A 17,033-nucleotide genomic window follows, 5' to 3' on the forward strand; every position below is an offset into this window, starting at 1 on the left:
ACTTTGTCTGTCTGTCTCTCCCATTCTCCACCCACCATCATCTGTGTGTTGAGTCAGATCCACCATAATTCCCTGTAGCCTACCAGTGATGTATTGCTGTATGTTTCCTATGACATCAGAATTAGTCAATAATAAACTCATTGTGAGAAACAATGGGAGGGGTAGTGTGAATAAAACAGACATGCCCCAGGTGGGTAGTGAATAATTCAAATACCCAGCTCCCTTACTTGAACCCCCTCTGCCCTCACCTGCGGAGCTATGACTACAACCACACACGATAACCATTCAGCATTTCTCCTGTCTCTGCCAAACATCTACAGCCAGGTGAGTCTTGTTTTTACTCTACAGTGGGACTGTGAGAGAGCATTCTTTTTACAAGAGGCTTGTGTTGTGGGAGGGGGAGTTGTAGTACAATGTAACGTTGGTTGTCAGTGAGGTGCGGGAAATGTCCTGTCACTCAGTGTAAAGCTTTAGTAACTGCAGTTTGGGGTTGGCCAGAGGAGCATCTGTGTATGTGGTTTATATCCAAAATACATGGACTGTAGTGTTGTGTGTGTGTAGAGACCTGAAATAGGAGGATTTTACATGAATTCAGGAATATGTATTTACTTGTATGTATTTTCTTTTGTGTGCTGGCAGTCACCCATCTCCTGCTGTGTGTTCAGGTATGTGTGTCTGTGGGTGTACCTAGCTGTATGTCTGTGTACCTAGCTGTATGTCTGTGTACCACTCTCATTGTGTCTGTGTACCTAGCTGTATGTCTGTGTACCACTCTCATTGTGTCTGTGTACCTAGCTGTGTCTGTGTACCACTCTCATTGTGTCTGTGTACCTAGCTGTGTCTGTGTACCTAGCTGTATGTCTGTGTACCACTCTCATTGTGTCTGTGTACCTAGCTGTATGTCTGTGTACCACTCTCATTGTGTCTGTGTACCTAGCTGTATGTCTGTGTACCACTCTCATTGTGTCTGTGTACCTAGCTGTATGTCTGTGTACCTAGCTGTATGTCTGTGTACCACTCTCATTGTGTCTGTCCCTTGCAGCAGAACCATGGTGTCTGGTGCTATAGCGTTGGCCTTCCTCCCCCTGGTGTTGACTTTCATTATTCGTTACCGCTACTACTTTGTGCTGTTCTACCGGGCGGTGCTGGTCAGGATGTGGTATGACTGTACGACGGGGCTGAGCAGGGAGGAGAGGGCGTTCCAGTACGTTCTGACCCACGCCATCCCTGGCGACCCAGAAAGTATCCTGGAAACCTTTGACCTCTGGTGCAGCAAGGTGGAGTTCATCAGCAACATCGGCCCCAAAAAAGGTGACCCCACCTGACTGACCACAACCCTCCCCCTAATTCTTATATTCTGTTCTCTCATCTGACCACAGCATTGTGTCTGCCTGTGTGTGCAGGTAAGATAATGGACCGGATGCTTTCCGAGCACTGCCCTCTGACCGTGCTGGAGCTAGGGTCCCACTGTGGGTACAGCACAGTGCGTATCGCCCGGGCACTGCCCCTGGGTGCCAGGCTCTACAGTGTGGAAATGGATGCGATCAACGCTGCCATAGCAGAGAAGATCATACGGCTGGCGGGCTTCGACGATGACACGGTGAGAGCAGAGCGCACACACACACACACACACACACACACACACACACACACACACACACACGGTGAGAGAGTAAAACACAAAGACAAAAAGACCCGGTCAGATCAAATGTGGTCATACCTCCCCCACCCCCAGGTGGAGCTGATAGTGAGTCCGTCAGATGAGGTAATCCCAAGGTTGCGGGCAGACTACGGTCTGGAGCGGTTGGACTTTGTGTTCATGGACCACTGGAAAAAATGCTACCGTCCTGACTTGCAGGTAGCTAATTCATTCATAACCCCCTATGACCTCAAGTCTGTTTTTATGTTGTTGTTCCCGTCTATGTAAATCAGGGGTGTCAAACTCATTCCACGGAGGGCCAAGTGTCTGCAGGTTTTGTGGTTTCCTTTCAATTAAGACCTAGACATTCAGGTGAGGGGAGTTAGTGACCTTAGACTTAGTGACCTTAATTCACCAATCAAGAACAAGGGTGGAGCAAAAACCCCGCAGCCACTCGGCCATCTGTGGAATGAGTTTGACACGTGATGTACACTATATATACAAATGTATGTGGACACCCCTTCAATTTAGTGGATTCGGCTATTTCAGCCACACCCGTTGCTCACAGGTGTATAAAACCGAGCATACAGCCATGCAATCTCCATAGACGGCAGGGTAGCCTAGTGGTTAGAGCGTTGGACTAGTAACCGGAAGGTTGCAAGTTCAAATCCCCGAGCTGACAAGGTACAAATCTGTCGTTCTGCCCCTGAACAGGCAGTTAACCCACTGTTCCTAGGCCATCAATGAAAATAAGAATTTGTTCTTAACTGACTAGTTAAATAAAGGTAAAAAGAAATAGACAAACTTTGGCAGTAGAATGGTCGAACTGAAGAGCTCAGTGACTTTCAACGTGGCACCTTTCCAACAAGTCCGTTCGTCAGATTTCTGCCGTGCTAGAGCTGCCCCGGTCAACTGGGAGTACTGTTATTGTGAAGTGGAAACAACGGCTCAGCCACGAAGTGGTAGCGTGTGAAAACACTCACTACCGAGTTCCAAACTGCCTCTGAAAGCAACTTCAGCACAATAACTGTTTGTTGGGAGATTCATGAGATGGGATTCCATGGCTGAGCAGCTGCACACAAGCCTAAGATCACCATTCGCAACGCCAAGAGTAGTGTAAAGCTCGCCTCCATTGGATTGCTCATGATTTTGGAATGACAAGTTTGAGGAGCAGGTGTCCACATACTTATATGGTATTTTGTGTGGACACCAGGAGGAGCCGTTGCTTCAGTAATGGCTTACTGTGCTGTGGATACAGGAATTCCACAGAGGGCCGAGTGTCTGCGGGTTTTAGCTCCTCCCCTCTACTTGATTAATTAATTAAGATCACTAATTAGTAAGGAACTACCTCACCTGGTTATCTAGGTCTTAATTGAAAGGAAAAAAAACAAAAATCAGCAGACACTTGCCCCTTCATAGAATGAGTTTGACACCCCTGATAAACACTTAAAATCAAATTGAATTTGTGCCATCCCCTGAATACAACAGGTGTAGACTTTACTGTGAAATGCTGACTTACAAGTCCTTAACCAACAATGCAATCTCCATAGACATGCAATCTCCATAGACGGCAGGGTAGCCTCGAACTGAACTGAAGAGAAGAGAACTGAAGAGCTCAGTGACTTTCAACGTGGCACCTTTCCAACAAGTCCGTTCGTCAGATTTCTGCGGTGCTAGAGCTGCCCCGGTCAACTGGGAGTACTGTTATTGTGAAGTGGAAACAACGGCTCAGCCACGAAGTGGCTTTACTGTGAAATGCTGACTTACAAGCCCTTAACCAAAAGGTGTAGACTTTACTGTGAAATGTTTACTTACAAGCCCTTAACCAACAGGTGTAGACTTTACTGTGAAATGTTTACTTACAAGCCCTTAACCAACAATGCAGAATAAAAATGTACAAGTAAGAAAACATTTGCACAAAAAAACAAAAGTAACACAATAAGAAACAATACAATTACAATAGAGGCTACAGACCAGTACCAGTACCGAGTCAATACAGACGTACAGGTTAGTCAAGGTAACTGAGGTAGTATGTACATGTAGGTAGGGGTAGAGTGACCATGCAGAGATAATAAACAGGTTAGTTGAGATAATGCAGGTAATATGTGCATGTACGTAATGGTAAAGTGACCATGCAGAGATAATAAACAGGTTAGTTGAGATAATGCAGGTAATATGTGCATGTACGTAATGGTAAAGTGACCATGCAGAGATAATAAACAGGTTAGTTGAGATAATGCAGGTAATATGTGCATGTACGTAATGGTAAAGTGACCATGCAGAGATAATAAACAGAGAATTGCAGAAACATGAAAAAGGGGGTCAATGCTAATAGTCCGGGTAGCCATTTTATTAACTGTTCATCAGTCTAATGGCTTGGAAGTAGCTGTTAATGACGCAGAGGAACCTGAAGCTCTCAACCCGCTCCACTACAGCCCCGTCGATGTGACTGGGGACTTGCTCCCCCTTTTCCTGTCGTCCACGATCAGCTCCTTTGTCTTGCTGGCATTGTGGGAAAGGTTGTTCTCCTGGAACCACACTGCCAGATCACTGACTTCCTCCCTGTAGACTGTCTCATCGTTGTCGGTAATCAGGCCTACCACCGTTGTAGTCGACAAACTTAATGATGGTGTTGGAGTCGTGTGTAGCCATGCAGTCGTAGGTGAACAGGGAGTAGAGGAGGGGTCTGAGCACGCACCCCGAAGGGGCCCCCATGTTGAGGATCAGCGTGGCGGATGTGTTGTTACCTACCCTCACCACCTGAGGGCGGCCCGTCAAGAAGTCCATAATCCAGTTGCAGTGGGAGGTGTTTAGTCCCAGGGTCCTTAGCTTAGTGATGAGCTTTGAGGGTACTATGGTGTTGAACGCTGAGCTGTAGTCAATGAATAGCATTCTCACATAGGTGTTCCTTTTGTCCAGGTGGTAGAGGGCAGTGTGGAGTGCAATGGAGATTGTGTCATCTGTGTATCTGTTGGGGCGGTATGCGAATTGTTGTGGGTCTAGGGTTTCTGGGATGATGGTGTTGTGACTCATGACCAGCACTTCAAAGCACTTCATGGCTACAGATGTGAGTGCTACGGGTCGGTAGTCATTTAGATAGAACACCAAGGTAACCTTGGGCACAGGGACTATGGTGTTTGCTTGAAACATCTAGGTATTACTGACTTGGTCAGGGAGAGGTTGAAAATGTCAGTGAAGACACTTGACAGTTGGTCAGCATCCTGGTAATAAGTCTGAATGTTGACCAGGTCTTCTTTATCCCCCTCTATAACTCCACTTTCTAACCCTCACCACCTAACCCTCCTCTAACCTTCACCTCCTAAACCTCCTCTGACCCTCACCTCCTAGCCCTCCTCTATCCCTCACCTCCTAGCCCTCCTCTATCCCTCATCTCCTAACCCTCCTCTAACCCTCACCTCCTAACCCTCCCCTCTATAACCCCCTCCTAACCCTCACCTCCTAACCCCCTCTAACCCTCCACTAAAGTGTGCCCCTCCTAACCCTTCCCTCTATGACTTCCCTCCCCTCTATAACCCCCTCCTGACCCTCCCATCTATGACTTCCCTCCTAACCCTCACCTCTATAACCCCCTCCTGACCCTCCCATCTATGACTTCCCTCCTAACCCTCACCTCTATAACCCCCTCCTAACCCTCACCTCTATAACCCCCTCCTAACCCTCACCTTTATAACCCCCTCCTAACCCTCCCCTCCTAACCCTCACCTCTATAACCCCCTCCTAACAATCACCTCTATAACCCCCTCCTAACCCTCCCCTCTATAACCCCCTAACCCTCCCTCTATAACCCCCTCCTAACCCTCACCTCTATAACCCCCTCCTAACCCTCACCTCTAACCCTCCTAACCTCACCTCTATAACATCCTTCCTAACAATCACCTCTATAACCCCCTCCTAACCCTCACCTCTATAACCCCCTCCTAACAATCACCTCTATAACCTCCCTCCTAACCCTCACCTCTATAACCCCCTCCTAACCCTCACCTCTATAACCCCCTCCTAACCCTCCCCTCTATAACCCCCTCCTAACCCTCACCTCTATAACCCCCTCCTAACAATCACCTCTATAACCTCCCTCCTAACCCTCACCTCTATAACCTCCCTCCTAACCCTCACCTCTATAACCCCCTCCTATCCCTCCCCTCTATAACCCCCTAACCCTCCCCTCTATAACCCCCTAACCCTCCCCTCTATAACCCCCTCCTAACCCCCTCTAACCCTCCACTAAAGTGTGCCCCTCCTAACCCTCCCCTCTATGACTTCCCTCCCCTCTATAACCCCCTCCTAACCCTCCCATCTATGACTTCCCTCCTAACCCTCACCTCTATAACCCCCTCCTAACCCTCACCTCTATAACCCCCTCTATAACCCCCTCCTAACCCTCCCCTCTATAACCCCCTCCTAACCCTCCCCTCTATAACCCCCTCCTAACCCTCACCTCTATAACATCCTTCCTAACCCTCACCTCCTAACCCCCTCTAACCCTCCACTAAAGTGTGCCCCTCCTAACCCTCCCCTCTATGACTTCCCTCCCCTCTATAACCCCCTCCTAACCCTCCCATCTATGACTTCCCTCCTAACCCTCACCTCTATAACCCCCTAACCCTCCCCTCTATAACCCCCTCCTAACCCTCACCTCTATAACCCCCTCCTAACCCTCCCCTCTATAACCCCCTCCTAACCCTCACCTCTATAACATCCTTCCTAACAATCACCTCTATAACCCCCTCCTAACCCTCACCTCCTAACCCCCTCTAACCCTCCACTAAAGTGTGCCCCTCCTAACCCTCCCCTCTGACTTCCCTCCCCTCTATAACCCCCTCCTAACCCTCCCATCTATGACTTCCCTCCTAACCCTCACCTCTATAACCCCTCCTAACCTCACCTCTATAACCCCCTCCTAACCCTCCCCTCTATAACCCCCTCCTAACCCTCACCTCTATAACCCCCTCCTAACCCTCACCTCTATAACACCCCCTAACCCTCACCTCTATAACCTCCCTCCTAACCCTCACCTCTATAACCCCCTCCTAACCCTCCCCTCTATACCCCCTAACCCTCCCCTCTATACCCCCCTCTATACCCCCCTAACCCTCCCCTCTATAACCCCCCTAACCCTCCCCTCTATAGCCCCCTCCTAACCCTCACCTCCTAACCCTCACCTCTATAACCCCCTCCTAACACTCACCTCTATAACCCCCTCCTAACCCTCACCTCTATAACATCCTTCCTAACCCTCACCTCTATAACCCCCTCCTAACCCTCACCTCTATAACCCCCTCCTAACCCTCACCTCTATAAACCCCCTCCTAACCCTCCCCTCTATACACCCCCTCCTCCCTCCCCTCTATAAACCCCCTCCTAACCCTCCCCTCTATAAACCCCCTCCTAACCCTCCCCTCTATAACCCCCCTCCTAACCCTCCCCTCTAAAGTTGGCGTCGGAGAAGGCAGACGTTTTTTCATGCCTCCAACCGATTGTGTTTTTGTTTGTTCATTTGTAACTTATTTTTTTACTTATTTACTTAATGTACATAATGTTGCAGCTACCGTCTCTTATGACCGAAAATAACTTCAGGACTGTGATTACTCTCCATGAACTGGCAGAATCCTTTTTTTCCTTTAACGAGTCTGACGAGCCTGACGTGAACGATACACTGCTTTCTCGGGAACCAGCAGCAGAGAAAAGGGGGCCGGAGGGCAGACCGCCTTCTGAGAATTCGTAGGCGATCAAATAAACCCCCAATTCCTTCCATTCTGCTAGAAAACGTGCCATCTTTGGACAATAAAATAGATGACCTACACGGAAGATTAAACTACCCACGAGACATTCAAAACTGTAATGTCTTATGCTTCACGGAGTCGTAGCTGAATGACGACACTATCAACATACAGCTGGCTGGTTATACGCTGTACCGGCTGGATAGAACAGTGGCGTCTGGTAAGACAAGGGGCGGCGGACTATGTATTTTTGTTAATAACAGCTGGTGCAAGATATCTAAGGACGTCTCAAGCTATTGCTCACCTGAGGTAGAGTATCTCATGATAAACTGTAGACCACACTACCTACCTAGAGAGTTTTCATCTGTATTTTTCGTAGCTGTCTACATACCACCACAGTCAGAGGCTGGCACCAAGACAGCATTGAATTATCTGTATTCCGCCATAAGCAAACAAGGAAACGCTCACCCAGAGGCGGCGCAACTAGTAGCCGGGGACTTTAATGCAGGGAAACTTAAATCCGTTTTACCAAATTTCTATCAGCAAGTTAAATGTGCAACCAGAGGAAAATAATCTCTGGACCACCTTTACTCCACACACAGAGACACATGCAAAGCTCTCCCTCCATTTGGTAAATCTGACCATAATTTTATCCTCCTGATTCCTGTGTACAAACAAAAATTAAAGCATGAAGCACCAGTGACTAGATCAATAAAAAAGTGGTCAGATGAAACAGATGCTAAGCTACAGGACTGTTTTGCAGCACAGACTGGAATATGGTCGGGGATTCCTACGATGGCATTGAGGAGTACACCACATCAGTCATTGGCTCCATCAATGTGCATCAATGACATCGTCCCTACAGTGACCGTACGTATGTACATACCCAAACCAGAAGCCATGGATTACAGGCAACATCCTCACTGAGCTAAAGAGTAGAGCTGCCGCTTTCAAGGAGCTTGACTCTAACCCGGAAGCTTATAAGAAATCCCGCTATGCCCTCCAACAAATCATCAAACAGGAAAAGCGTCAATACAGGATTAAGATTGAATCGTACTACACCGGCTCTGACGCTAAATGTATGTGGCAGGGCCTGCAAACCATTACAGACAACAAAGGGAAGCATAGCCAAGAGCTGCCCAGTGACACGAGCCTACCAGGCGAGCTAAACTACTTCGAGGCAAGTAACTATGAAACATGCATGAGAGCACCAGCTGTCCTGGAAGACTGTGTGATCACACTCTCTGCAGCCGATGTGAGTAAGACCTTTAGACAGGTCAACATTCACAAGGCCAGACAGATTACCAGGACGAGTACTGCGAGCATGCGCTGACCAACTGGCAAGTTTCTTCACTGACATTTTGAACCTCTCCCTGTCCGAGTCTATAATACCAACATGTGCGTGTTCAGTCTCCTCCTGTACTCCCTGTTCACTCATGACTGCACGGCCAGGCACGACTCCAACACCATCAATAAGTTTGCCAATGACACAACAGTGGTAGGCCTGATCACTGACAACGATGAGACAGCCTATAGGGAGGAGATCAGAGACCTGGCCGTGTGGTGCCAGGACAGCAACCTCTCCCTCAACATGATCAAGACAAAGGAGATGATCATGGACTACAGCAAAAAGGCCGAGCACACCCCCATTCACATCAACGGGGCTGCAGTGGAGCAGATTGAGAGCGTCAAGTTCCTTGGTGTCCACATCACCAACAAACTAACATGGTCCAAACACACCACAACAAAACCTATTCCCCCTCAGGCATGGGTCCTCAGATCATCAAAAGGTTCTACAGCTATACCATCTAGAGCATCTTAACTGGTTGCATCATGGCCTGGTATGGCAACTGCTCGGCCTCCGACCGCAAGGCACTACAGATGGTAGTGCGAATGGCCCAGTAAATCACTGGGGCCAAACTTCCTGCCATCCAGGACCTCTATACCAGGCGGTGTCAGAGGAAGGCCCCAAAAATTGTCAAAGACTCCAGCCACCCTGTTCTCTCTGCTACCGCACGGCAAGCAGTACCGGAGCGCCAAGTCTAGGTCCAAGAGGCTTCTTAACAGCTTCTACCCCCAAGCCATAAGACTCCTGAACACCTAATCAAATGGCGACCCAGACTATTTACATTTCCCCACCCGCTTTACACCGCTTCTACTCTCTGTTATCATTTATGCATCGTCACTTTAATAACTCTATCTACATATCACCTCAACTAACCGGTACCCCCGTGTATAAAGTCTCGCCATTGTTATTTTACTGCTGCTCTATAATTACTTTGATTTTGTATTATTTTTAAACTGCATTGTTGGTTAGGGGCTCGTAAGTAAGCATTTCGCAGTAAGGTCTACCTACACCTGTTGTATTCAACATTTCACTGTAAGGTCTACCTACACCTGTTGTATTCAACATTTCACTGTAAGGTCTACCTACACCTGTTGTATTCAACATTTCACTGTAAGGTCTACTACACCTGTTGTATTCAGCATTTCACTGTAAGGTCTACCTACACCTGTTGTATTCAACATTTCACTGTAAGGTCTACCTACACCTGTTGTATTCAACATTTCACTGTAAGGTCTACCTACACCCGTTGTATTCAACATTTCACTGTAAGGTCTACTACACCTGTTGTATTCAGCATTTCGCAGTAAGGTCTACCTACACCTGTTGTATTCAACATTTCACTGTAAGGTCTACACCTGTTGTATTCAACATTTCACTGTAAGGTCTACACCTGTTGTATTCAACATTTCACTGTAAGGTCTACCTACACCCGTTGTATTCAACATTTCACTGTAAGGTCTACTACACCTGTTGTATTCAGCATTTCGCAGTAAGGTCTACCTACACCTGTTGTATTCAGCATTACACTGTAAGGTCTACTACACCTGTTGTATTCAGCATTACACTGTAAGGTCTACTACACCTGTTGTATTCAGCATTTCGCAGTAAGGTCTACCTACACCTGTTGTATTCAGCATTACACTGTAAGGTCTACACCTGTTGTATTCAACATTTCACTGTAAGGTCTACCTACACCTGTTGTATTCAACATTTCACTGTAAGGTCTACTACACCTGTTGTATTCAGCATTTCGCAGTAAGGTCTACCTACACCTGTTGTATTCAGCATTTCACTGTAAGGTCTACTACACCTGTTGTATTCAACATTTCACTGTAAGGTCTACTACACCTGTTGTATTCAGCATTTCGCAGTAAGGTCTACCTACACCTGTTGTATTCAACATTTCACTGTAAGGTCTACCTACACCTGTTGTATTCAGCGCATGTGACTAATACAATTTGATTTATAACTCACCTCTTAACACTCACCCCTATAACTCCTAACCCTCCACCTGTATTGTGGTCTGCAGGCTCTGGAGGGCTCTGGTCTGCTGGGAAAAGGCTCTGTAGTGCTGGCTGACAACGTCCTGTTTCCGGGTGCTCCTAACTTCCTCCGACACGTCCGCAAGAGTGGCCTCTACGAGTGGAAGATCCACAGGGCCACTCTAGAGTACAGCAAGGGCATCAGGGATGGGATGGCTGAACTGGTTTACCAGGGGATCAAGTAGGGTGGGGGCATAGTGACGGACACACTCATCTGTTACCTAGACATACAAGACTGAGTTTGGGGGCAACTTACTTTTGTTCTCGGAGCCTACTAGTCTTCTGCTGTTTTCCGCTTAGTGCCCCCTGCTGGTTGAATATCATTCTGACAGTCTCTCACGTGTTTTACAGGTCTGTCTGTTGCATTAATAAATCCATTACATACATTCTCTGTACATTGTTTTTCTTTATTTACATAAGAAACTTGACCAATTAAAGTTATTTACTTTACATACAACTGAGCTTCTGTTACGTTCCTTTTTACAACATTCTATAGCACGTGTTCTTACTCTCCAGGTTTCTGTTGGCCACACACACACACACACACACACACACACACACACACACAACTCAAGTGCAGTGTACAGGCTGTGGTTTATGCCCATTCAGCGGTTTTAAGAGAACCCATTCAGATGTGACACATGACTGGCGGCTGGGGGGGGGGTGTCAAAGTACACACTCCAACAGAATAACGAGCACCAGAGAGGGGAGTGAGTTCGCACTCAATGTCCTTGAGTTAAATGTGTGTGTAGTCTAAACAAGGGGTCTGACTGTCTCGACCTGATGGGGAGGACAGAACTGGCAGAGGGGGGGTTGAGGTGGAGGCCGCTTCTTTTTCCTAATGTTGCAAAACCCCACTTATCTGAAGAAACTTTTACAGTTCCGTCTTCACACATTGCAACTGTAGAACACTGAATGAGAGAACACGCACTTTCTCCATGCAGTAAACCGTCACACAGCTCACCCTGTCGTGTCCCATGGTGGGTGTGAACAGCAGGGAAAGTTCACCAGCCAAGACACACTGTCAGGAAGAGTAGATGAGCACCTATCCTGCTGGAGCGCTACTAAGGGGAAATCAGAGAGTAGCGAGGATTACTCTGGTCTAGATCATCCACTGGTCTTGGTCTTGGTCTGCTCCCTCCATGTCCACCTGCAGTTTGAGCGAGATGACAGAGAGATGACTGAAATGTGTAATAAGAGGTTCTAGTATTTCCCTTAGATACTGTTCCACAGACGTGACCCCTAACCCCTGATTGTGTGTGTGTGTTTTAGACCTCGTTGACCTCGCCGTCATCCGGTGACTCGTTGTAGTCGTTCATCTCATCTATGTCCTGCATGTCCTCTTCATCCTCAGAGTCTTCTTCACTATCTTCCTCATCCTCATCCTCTTCCTCTTCCTCCTCGTCAAATGTCTGCTACACACCCACAGAGAACAAAAACAAAAGCCACACACACCCCAGAGTGAGTATGGAAAATGACAAAAAAAACACCCCTCAACAGAAATACAGTACCAGTCGAATGTTTGGACACTCACTCATTCAAGGGTTTTTCTTTATTTTTACTATTTTCTACATTGTAGAATAATAGTAAAGACATCACAACTATGAAATAACACATATGGAATCATGTAGTAACCGAAAATGTGTTCAATCAAAATATATTTTATATTTCAGATTCTTCAAAGTAGCCACACTATGTGCAAAGCTGTCATCAAGGCACTCTGACATTGGTATAATTTAAAGGACAACTATGTCTTATTTTCATCCAAACATTGACACAAAATTGTAAACTATGTGTATAATTTGAGGAATGAAATGTCATGAGATAATAAAACCTAGTTGGTAATCTCCCCTTTCTGTGTACCACACCACCATATCAACATGCCCAAGTTCACACAGGGTAGGGGGTTTAGGATCACCATCTTTAACTTGGTTTGAATTCGAGCTAGCGAGCAACACAAACACTAGTGTTGTTTGGGGACCTTCTTATTATGGAATGTAATTGTTTGTCTTTCTTATATTGTATTAGATTTTGTCTCATGTAATTGTATATGCAGGGCTCCCTTGTGAAAGTGAACCTGGTCTCAATGATTTTTCCCTGCTTAAATAAAGGTTAAATAAAAATGTGAACATAGACACCCTTTGTAATATCTCATGACACTTGGTCAAAATCCATACACATCTCATATACATTTGGGTCAACTATTAGATGAAAATACAAGTGACTGACTAAAATAAATGTTATTTAAAGCTCTGATACCTCGAAGATTGGCTTCCCAATAGGCATCAGGTTATTGTCCTTCTCTGCGATGCTTTGTAACTAAGGGGGAGAGAGAGAGGTCAGTGTTGGTCTGAACTCAGATTGGCTCTGTGACTCCTGCCAGTGCTGCTCTGTCTTTTCTCTCTCGGTGTGTGTGTGTGTGTACCCAGGTCTGGTGCTGCTCTGTGTTTACTCTCTCGGTGTGTGTGTGTACCCAGGTCTGGTGCTGCTCTGTGTTTACTCTCTCGGTGTGTGTGTGTACCCAGGTCTGGTGCTGCTCTGTGTTTACTCTCTCGGTGTGTGTGTGTACCCAGGTCTGGTGCTGCTCTGTGTTTACTTTCTCGTGTGTGTGTGTGTGTGTGTACCCAGGTCTGGTGCTGCTCTGTGTTTACTCTCTCGGTGTGTGTGTGTACCCAGGTCTGGTGCTGCTCTGTGTTTACTCTCTCGTGTGTGTGTGTGTGTACCCAGGTCTGGTGCTGCTCTGTGTTTACTCTCTCGGTGTGTGTGTGTGTACCCAGGTCTGGTGCTGCTCTGTGTTTACTCTCTCGTGTGTGTGTGTGTGTACCCAGGTCTGGTGCTGCTCTGTGTTTACTCTCTCGGTGTGTGTGTGTACCCAGGTCTGGTGCTGCTGCTCCTGTTGGTGTAACTCTGTCTCATCCACACATGGCCGGTCCAGGTTGAACCACAGAGACTCTGTCAACCGGGGAAACAGCGAGGGAAACAGCATGGACATCTCTGTCTGAAAGGAAACACACTTCCCTGAGGCAGGATAGATATCAGCACCCACCTAAATAACAGACCTGGCTAGATTAGTACACAGCTGATCAGATGATGGTTTCAGTGACCCAAAAAACTGATTGGGGGGGTGTAGCTAGCGATAGATAGCTGTAAGAAATGACACAACAATGTTTTCAACATAGCTAGCTAACATCTGCTAACTTGGGTAGGTTAGCTACATAGCTAGTTACTGTAAGTACTGCACGGTTTAGGTTTTGCATGCTTTAAATGGTATCTGCTAAGCTATTACAGATCTGTCTTACTAACTAGCTAGCTAACACTTCATCCTGCATAATGTAGCTAAGGTTAGCCAGCTAGCTAACACTGCAATAATGTTAGCTAGCTATGTTACGAAACAATATCTTATACCGTTACATCAATAATAAAAATATTGTAAATGTTCACCGTCTTACCTGTAAAACCACTATCCCGTCTTGCTGTCAAAATAAAAATTTCAACTGACCGGAAATCGGTGTTCGTTTGTAAACGCTCCGGGTGTGTAGGCAAATCATTTCTAAAAGATTCCGCTTTATGAACCGTTCTCAATGGTTTAAATGATATACTATATAGATTATAAACTGCAAGGATGATCATACTCTTTGACCATACTGCGAGAAAGTTTAAGTTTAGCTTAGTAAAGCAGGCACACCTATGTATAACGCTTTAGTTTCATTAAACTTTCACTTGAGGGGTAGCTACTCTCTGTGAAACTGTAAAAAATAGTTTCAGAACTTATTTTGAATAGAAAATATACTTTATACCTGTCTCTATATGTTATAGGTAGTTTCCTCATGCAAATGTCACTTTGAAGGACATTGAAACCTGCCTGAAATAATTACCCTGCCTGAAATGCATATCACATGATAAAGTTAAACACTTAATATGAGCTCATGACCTTTGGGTGCAGTAAACCAGTGATTTCCACATTCACTAATTAACAGTGAAGAAAATATTATGTGAGGCTTGGTGATAACGGTTTTATGCTGCATAGTATGCATACTCTGACCTCTAAGTCAGCTGTCATAAACCTGAGGAGTTACACACGTTATAAACGTTATAAAATCATGCAATAATCCTAAACAAATGCATGCTATTGATACAGGCTGACTACACCACCCGCGTCACGTGCGCTCGCGTTGCAAAATAAATGTAGACATACATGTTATTCAATTATTGCACCCACACTGCTCGTGTGTGCCAACGCGCGTCTGCGTTGCCAAGGGCTAACACGGAACAAAAAAAACGGCTGCACACATGCGCCATCGTGCATACATTTATTTTGTCACCCCACACCAAATGCCATCAAAACAAACTCTGAACCAATTATATTAATTTGGGGACAGGTTGAAAAGCATTAAACATTTATGGCTAGTTAGTTTGCACTTGCTAGCTAATTTGTCCTATTTAGCTAGCTTGCTGTTGCTAGCTAATTTGTCCTGGGATATAAACATTGAGTTGTTATTTTACCTGAAATGCACAAGGTCCTCTACTCCGACAATTAATCCACACATAAAACGGTCAACCGAATCGTTTTTAGTCATCTCTCTTCCTTCCAAGCTTTTTCTTCTCTTGACTCTATATTGCGATTGGCAACTTTCATAAATTAGGTGCATTACCGCCACTGACCTGGTTCATCTTTCACTCACCCCCTTGCATAACTAATGAGGAGATGACATGTTGGTACCTGCTTCTATAAACCAATGAGGAGATGACATGTTGGTACCTGCTTCCAGAAACCAATGAGGAGATGGGAGAGGCAGGACTTGCAGCGCGATCTGTGTCAGAAATATAACTGATTTCTATTTTAGCCCTTGACAACGCAGACGCTCGTTGGCGTGTGCGAGCAGTGTGGGTGTAATAATTGAATAACATAGATTTCAACATTAATTTTGCAACGCACGCGACGCGAGTGGTGTGGTCAGCCTATTAGTGTGGTGCGCGCTAATAGCGTTTCAATTGGTAACATCACTTGCTCTTAGACCTTGAAGTAGTTGTCTCCATTGCTCTGCAAGGGCCGCTACTTTTGTTGAGCGATGGGTAACAATGCTTCATGGGAGGCAGTTGCTGATATGTGAAGAAGGGTCCCTGGTTGGAGCCCAGGTTGGAGCGAGAATAGGGACGGAAGCAACACTGTTACACTATGACAGATAACTGCAACATCCTGTGTTAGATATGTCACAGGACATGTTCTCTTTAAGAGTGATTTTTTTTAAAGTCTCTAGAAGTTTTACTGCAGTAATCTATCAGGTCATGCTGCCATTTTCACACCTTCAGTGCATAAACTACTGGTGGATGGAATCTTACCGTGACGAGGCTGAGACCTTGGCTTGAGATAACGCTAAACCTCCCTCGCAGAGAGACCTCACAATACCCCCCCCACCCGCCCCCCCTTCCCCACACACACAGTCACACACACAGAGGCAGACTTTGCTCCGTTGAGACCATTCTCATGTGGTTGCATGTCAGGGAGTTTCCCACAAGCCACGGACACATATGATCATACACACACCTGAGGTTACAAAAGCTGCCCTGCCATTGTAAAGGACTCAAAATCACGTTTAGGTGATTGAAACAAGACTTCTGCACCAATACATTTGACAAGGTATTGTGAATCCATTGTTGTATTATTCTAATTGGCTCATGCTTATCATATGTCTAGATGTTGGTTAATTTGAGCGAGTGTGAGATTTACAGTAAATTGATAGATTATAAAGATGACTATGCTTTGTGAAGAATGTGTGTGCTGGAAAGGTTTAATGCAACACTAAAATGTTCCTCCTGTAACAGACCAGCAGGTAACTGTTAGACATCTTTCTCAATGTGTTTTTAGCAGACTTCTGGGTTGTTCATCTGTTCGTGTGTGTGTGTGTGTATGTGTATGTGTATGTGTGTGTGTGTGTGTGTGTGTGTGTGTATCTGTATCTGTGTCTGTGTCTGTGTGTGTGTGTCTGTGTGTCTGTGTCTGTGTGTGTGTGTCTGTGTCTGTGTGTCTGTGTCTGTGTGTGTGTGCTTTACCCATGCAGTGTGTTGATAGAAGTGTAGTTAGTATCTGTGTGTTCTCTCCTCCACCGACCCAGCTGTAGAGACATGTGGTGGGTATTGATCCTGCTGCTTTCCCTGGCCAGCCAGGCTCAGTCTTTAGAAAAGCTCAACATGTGTATGGATGCCAAACACCACAAAAAAGAGCCTGGCGCCGAAGGACAACTCTATCAACAGGTGTGTGTGTGTGT

General features: G+C 46.0%; 3 protein-coding genes across 13 annotated transcripts in view; 2 read left to right on the forward strand and 1 right to left on the reverse strand.

Annotated features, from left to right (window-relative positions):
- Positions 1-119: 119 nt before the first annotated feature.
- tomt (transmembrane O-methyltransferase) lies at positions 120-11,142 on the forward strand. Of its 3 annotated transcripts, none has more exons than XM_024445573.2 (6): positions 120-324; positions 640-665; positions 1,043-1,311; positions 1,404-1,600; positions 1,736-1,858; positions 10,755-11,142. In XM_024445573.2, the coding sequence occupies exons 1-6, from the start codon at positions 259-261 to the stop codon at positions 10,950-10,952; spliced, it is 879 nt and encodes a 292-aa protein (XP_024301341.1). In that variant the 5' UTR covers positions 120-258; the 3' UTR covers positions 10,953-11,142. The 3 variants fall into 3 exon arrangements, with proteins under 3 accessions (XP_024301341.1, XP_024301342.1, XP_024301343.1); XM_024445574.2 differs by having other exon boundaries at positions 1,154-1,311; XM_024445575.2 differs by lacking the exon at positions 1,736-1,858.
- Positions 11,143-11,153: 11 nt separating this feature from the next.
- Positions 11,154-14,897, reverse strand: LOC112267300 (anaphase-promoting complex subunit 15). 8 transcript variants are annotated; one of them, XM_042297629.1, is made up of 5 exons: positions 14,217-14,897; positions 13,592-13,785; positions 13,027-13,086; positions 12,051-12,182; positions 11,154-11,917 (listed from the first exon to the last, which is right to left on the reverse strand). In XM_042297629.1, the coding sequence occupies exons 1-5, from the start codon at positions 14,395-14,397 to the stop codon at positions 11,870-11,872; spliced, it is 615 nt and encodes a 204-aa protein (XP_042153563.1). In that variant the 5' UTR covers positions 14,398-14,897; the 3' UTR covers positions 11,154-11,869. The 8 variants fall into 8 exon arrangements, with proteins under 8 accessions (XP_042153563.1, XP_042153564.1, XP_042153562.1 ...); XM_042297630.1 differs by having other exon boundaries at positions 12,042-12,182; positions 13,592-13,761; positions 14,217-14,646; XM_042297628.1 differs by having other exon boundaries at positions 12,042-12,182; positions 14,217-14,639.
- Positions 14,898-16,220: 1,323 nt separating this feature from the next.
- Positions 16,221-17,033, forward strand: part of folr (folate receptor) — a 5,924-nt gene continuing 5,111 nt past the window's right edge. The window contains exons 1-2 of one of the 2 annotated variants that reach the window (XM_042297635.1): positions 16,221-16,405; positions 16,827-17,019. In XM_042297635.1, the coding sequence (XP_042153569.1) occupies positions 16,891-17,019 (129 nt within the window). In that variant the 5' untranslated portion in view covers positions 16,221-16,405; positions 16,827-16,890. The remainder of the gene's footprint in view (positions 16,406-16,826; positions 17,020-17,033) is intronic. The other variant, XM_042297634.1, reaches the window with a different exon arrangement.

This window comes from Oncorhynchus tshawytscha, linkage group LG14, assembly GCF_018296145.1.
Source record: "Oncorhynchus tshawytscha isolate Ot180627B linkage group LG14, Otsh_v2.0, whole genome shotgun sequence".
NCBI classification, from domain to species: Eukaryota; Metazoa; Chordata; class Actinopteri; order Salmoniformes; family Salmonidae; genus Oncorhynchus; species Oncorhynchus tshawytscha.

Coding starts and splice junctions, on each gene's coding strand:
- tomt (XM_024445573.2), top strand. CDS start 259: ATGACTACAACCACACACGATAACCATTCAGCATTTCTCCTGTCTCTG. Junction 1,312..1,403: donor CAACATCGGCCCCAAAAAAG/GTGACCCCACCT, acceptor CTGTGTGTGCAG/GTAAGATAATGGACCGGATG. Junction 1,601..1,735: donor CGGGCTTCGACGATGACACG/GTGAGAGCAGAG, acceptor CCCCACCCCCAG/GTGGAGCTGATAGTGAGTCC.
- LOC112267300 (XM_042297628.1), bottom strand. CDS start 14,397: ATGATCATCCTTGCAGTTTATAATCTATATAGTATATCATTTAAACCA. Junction 12,183..13,026: donor TTGGGAAGCCAATCTTCGAG/GTATCAGAGCTT, acceptor GTGGGTGTGTAG/CAGACATTTGACGAGGAGGA. Junction 11,918..12,041: donor ATGACGGCGAGGTCAACGAG/GTCTAAAACACA, acceptor CTCAAACTGCAG/GTGGACATGGAGGGAGCAGA.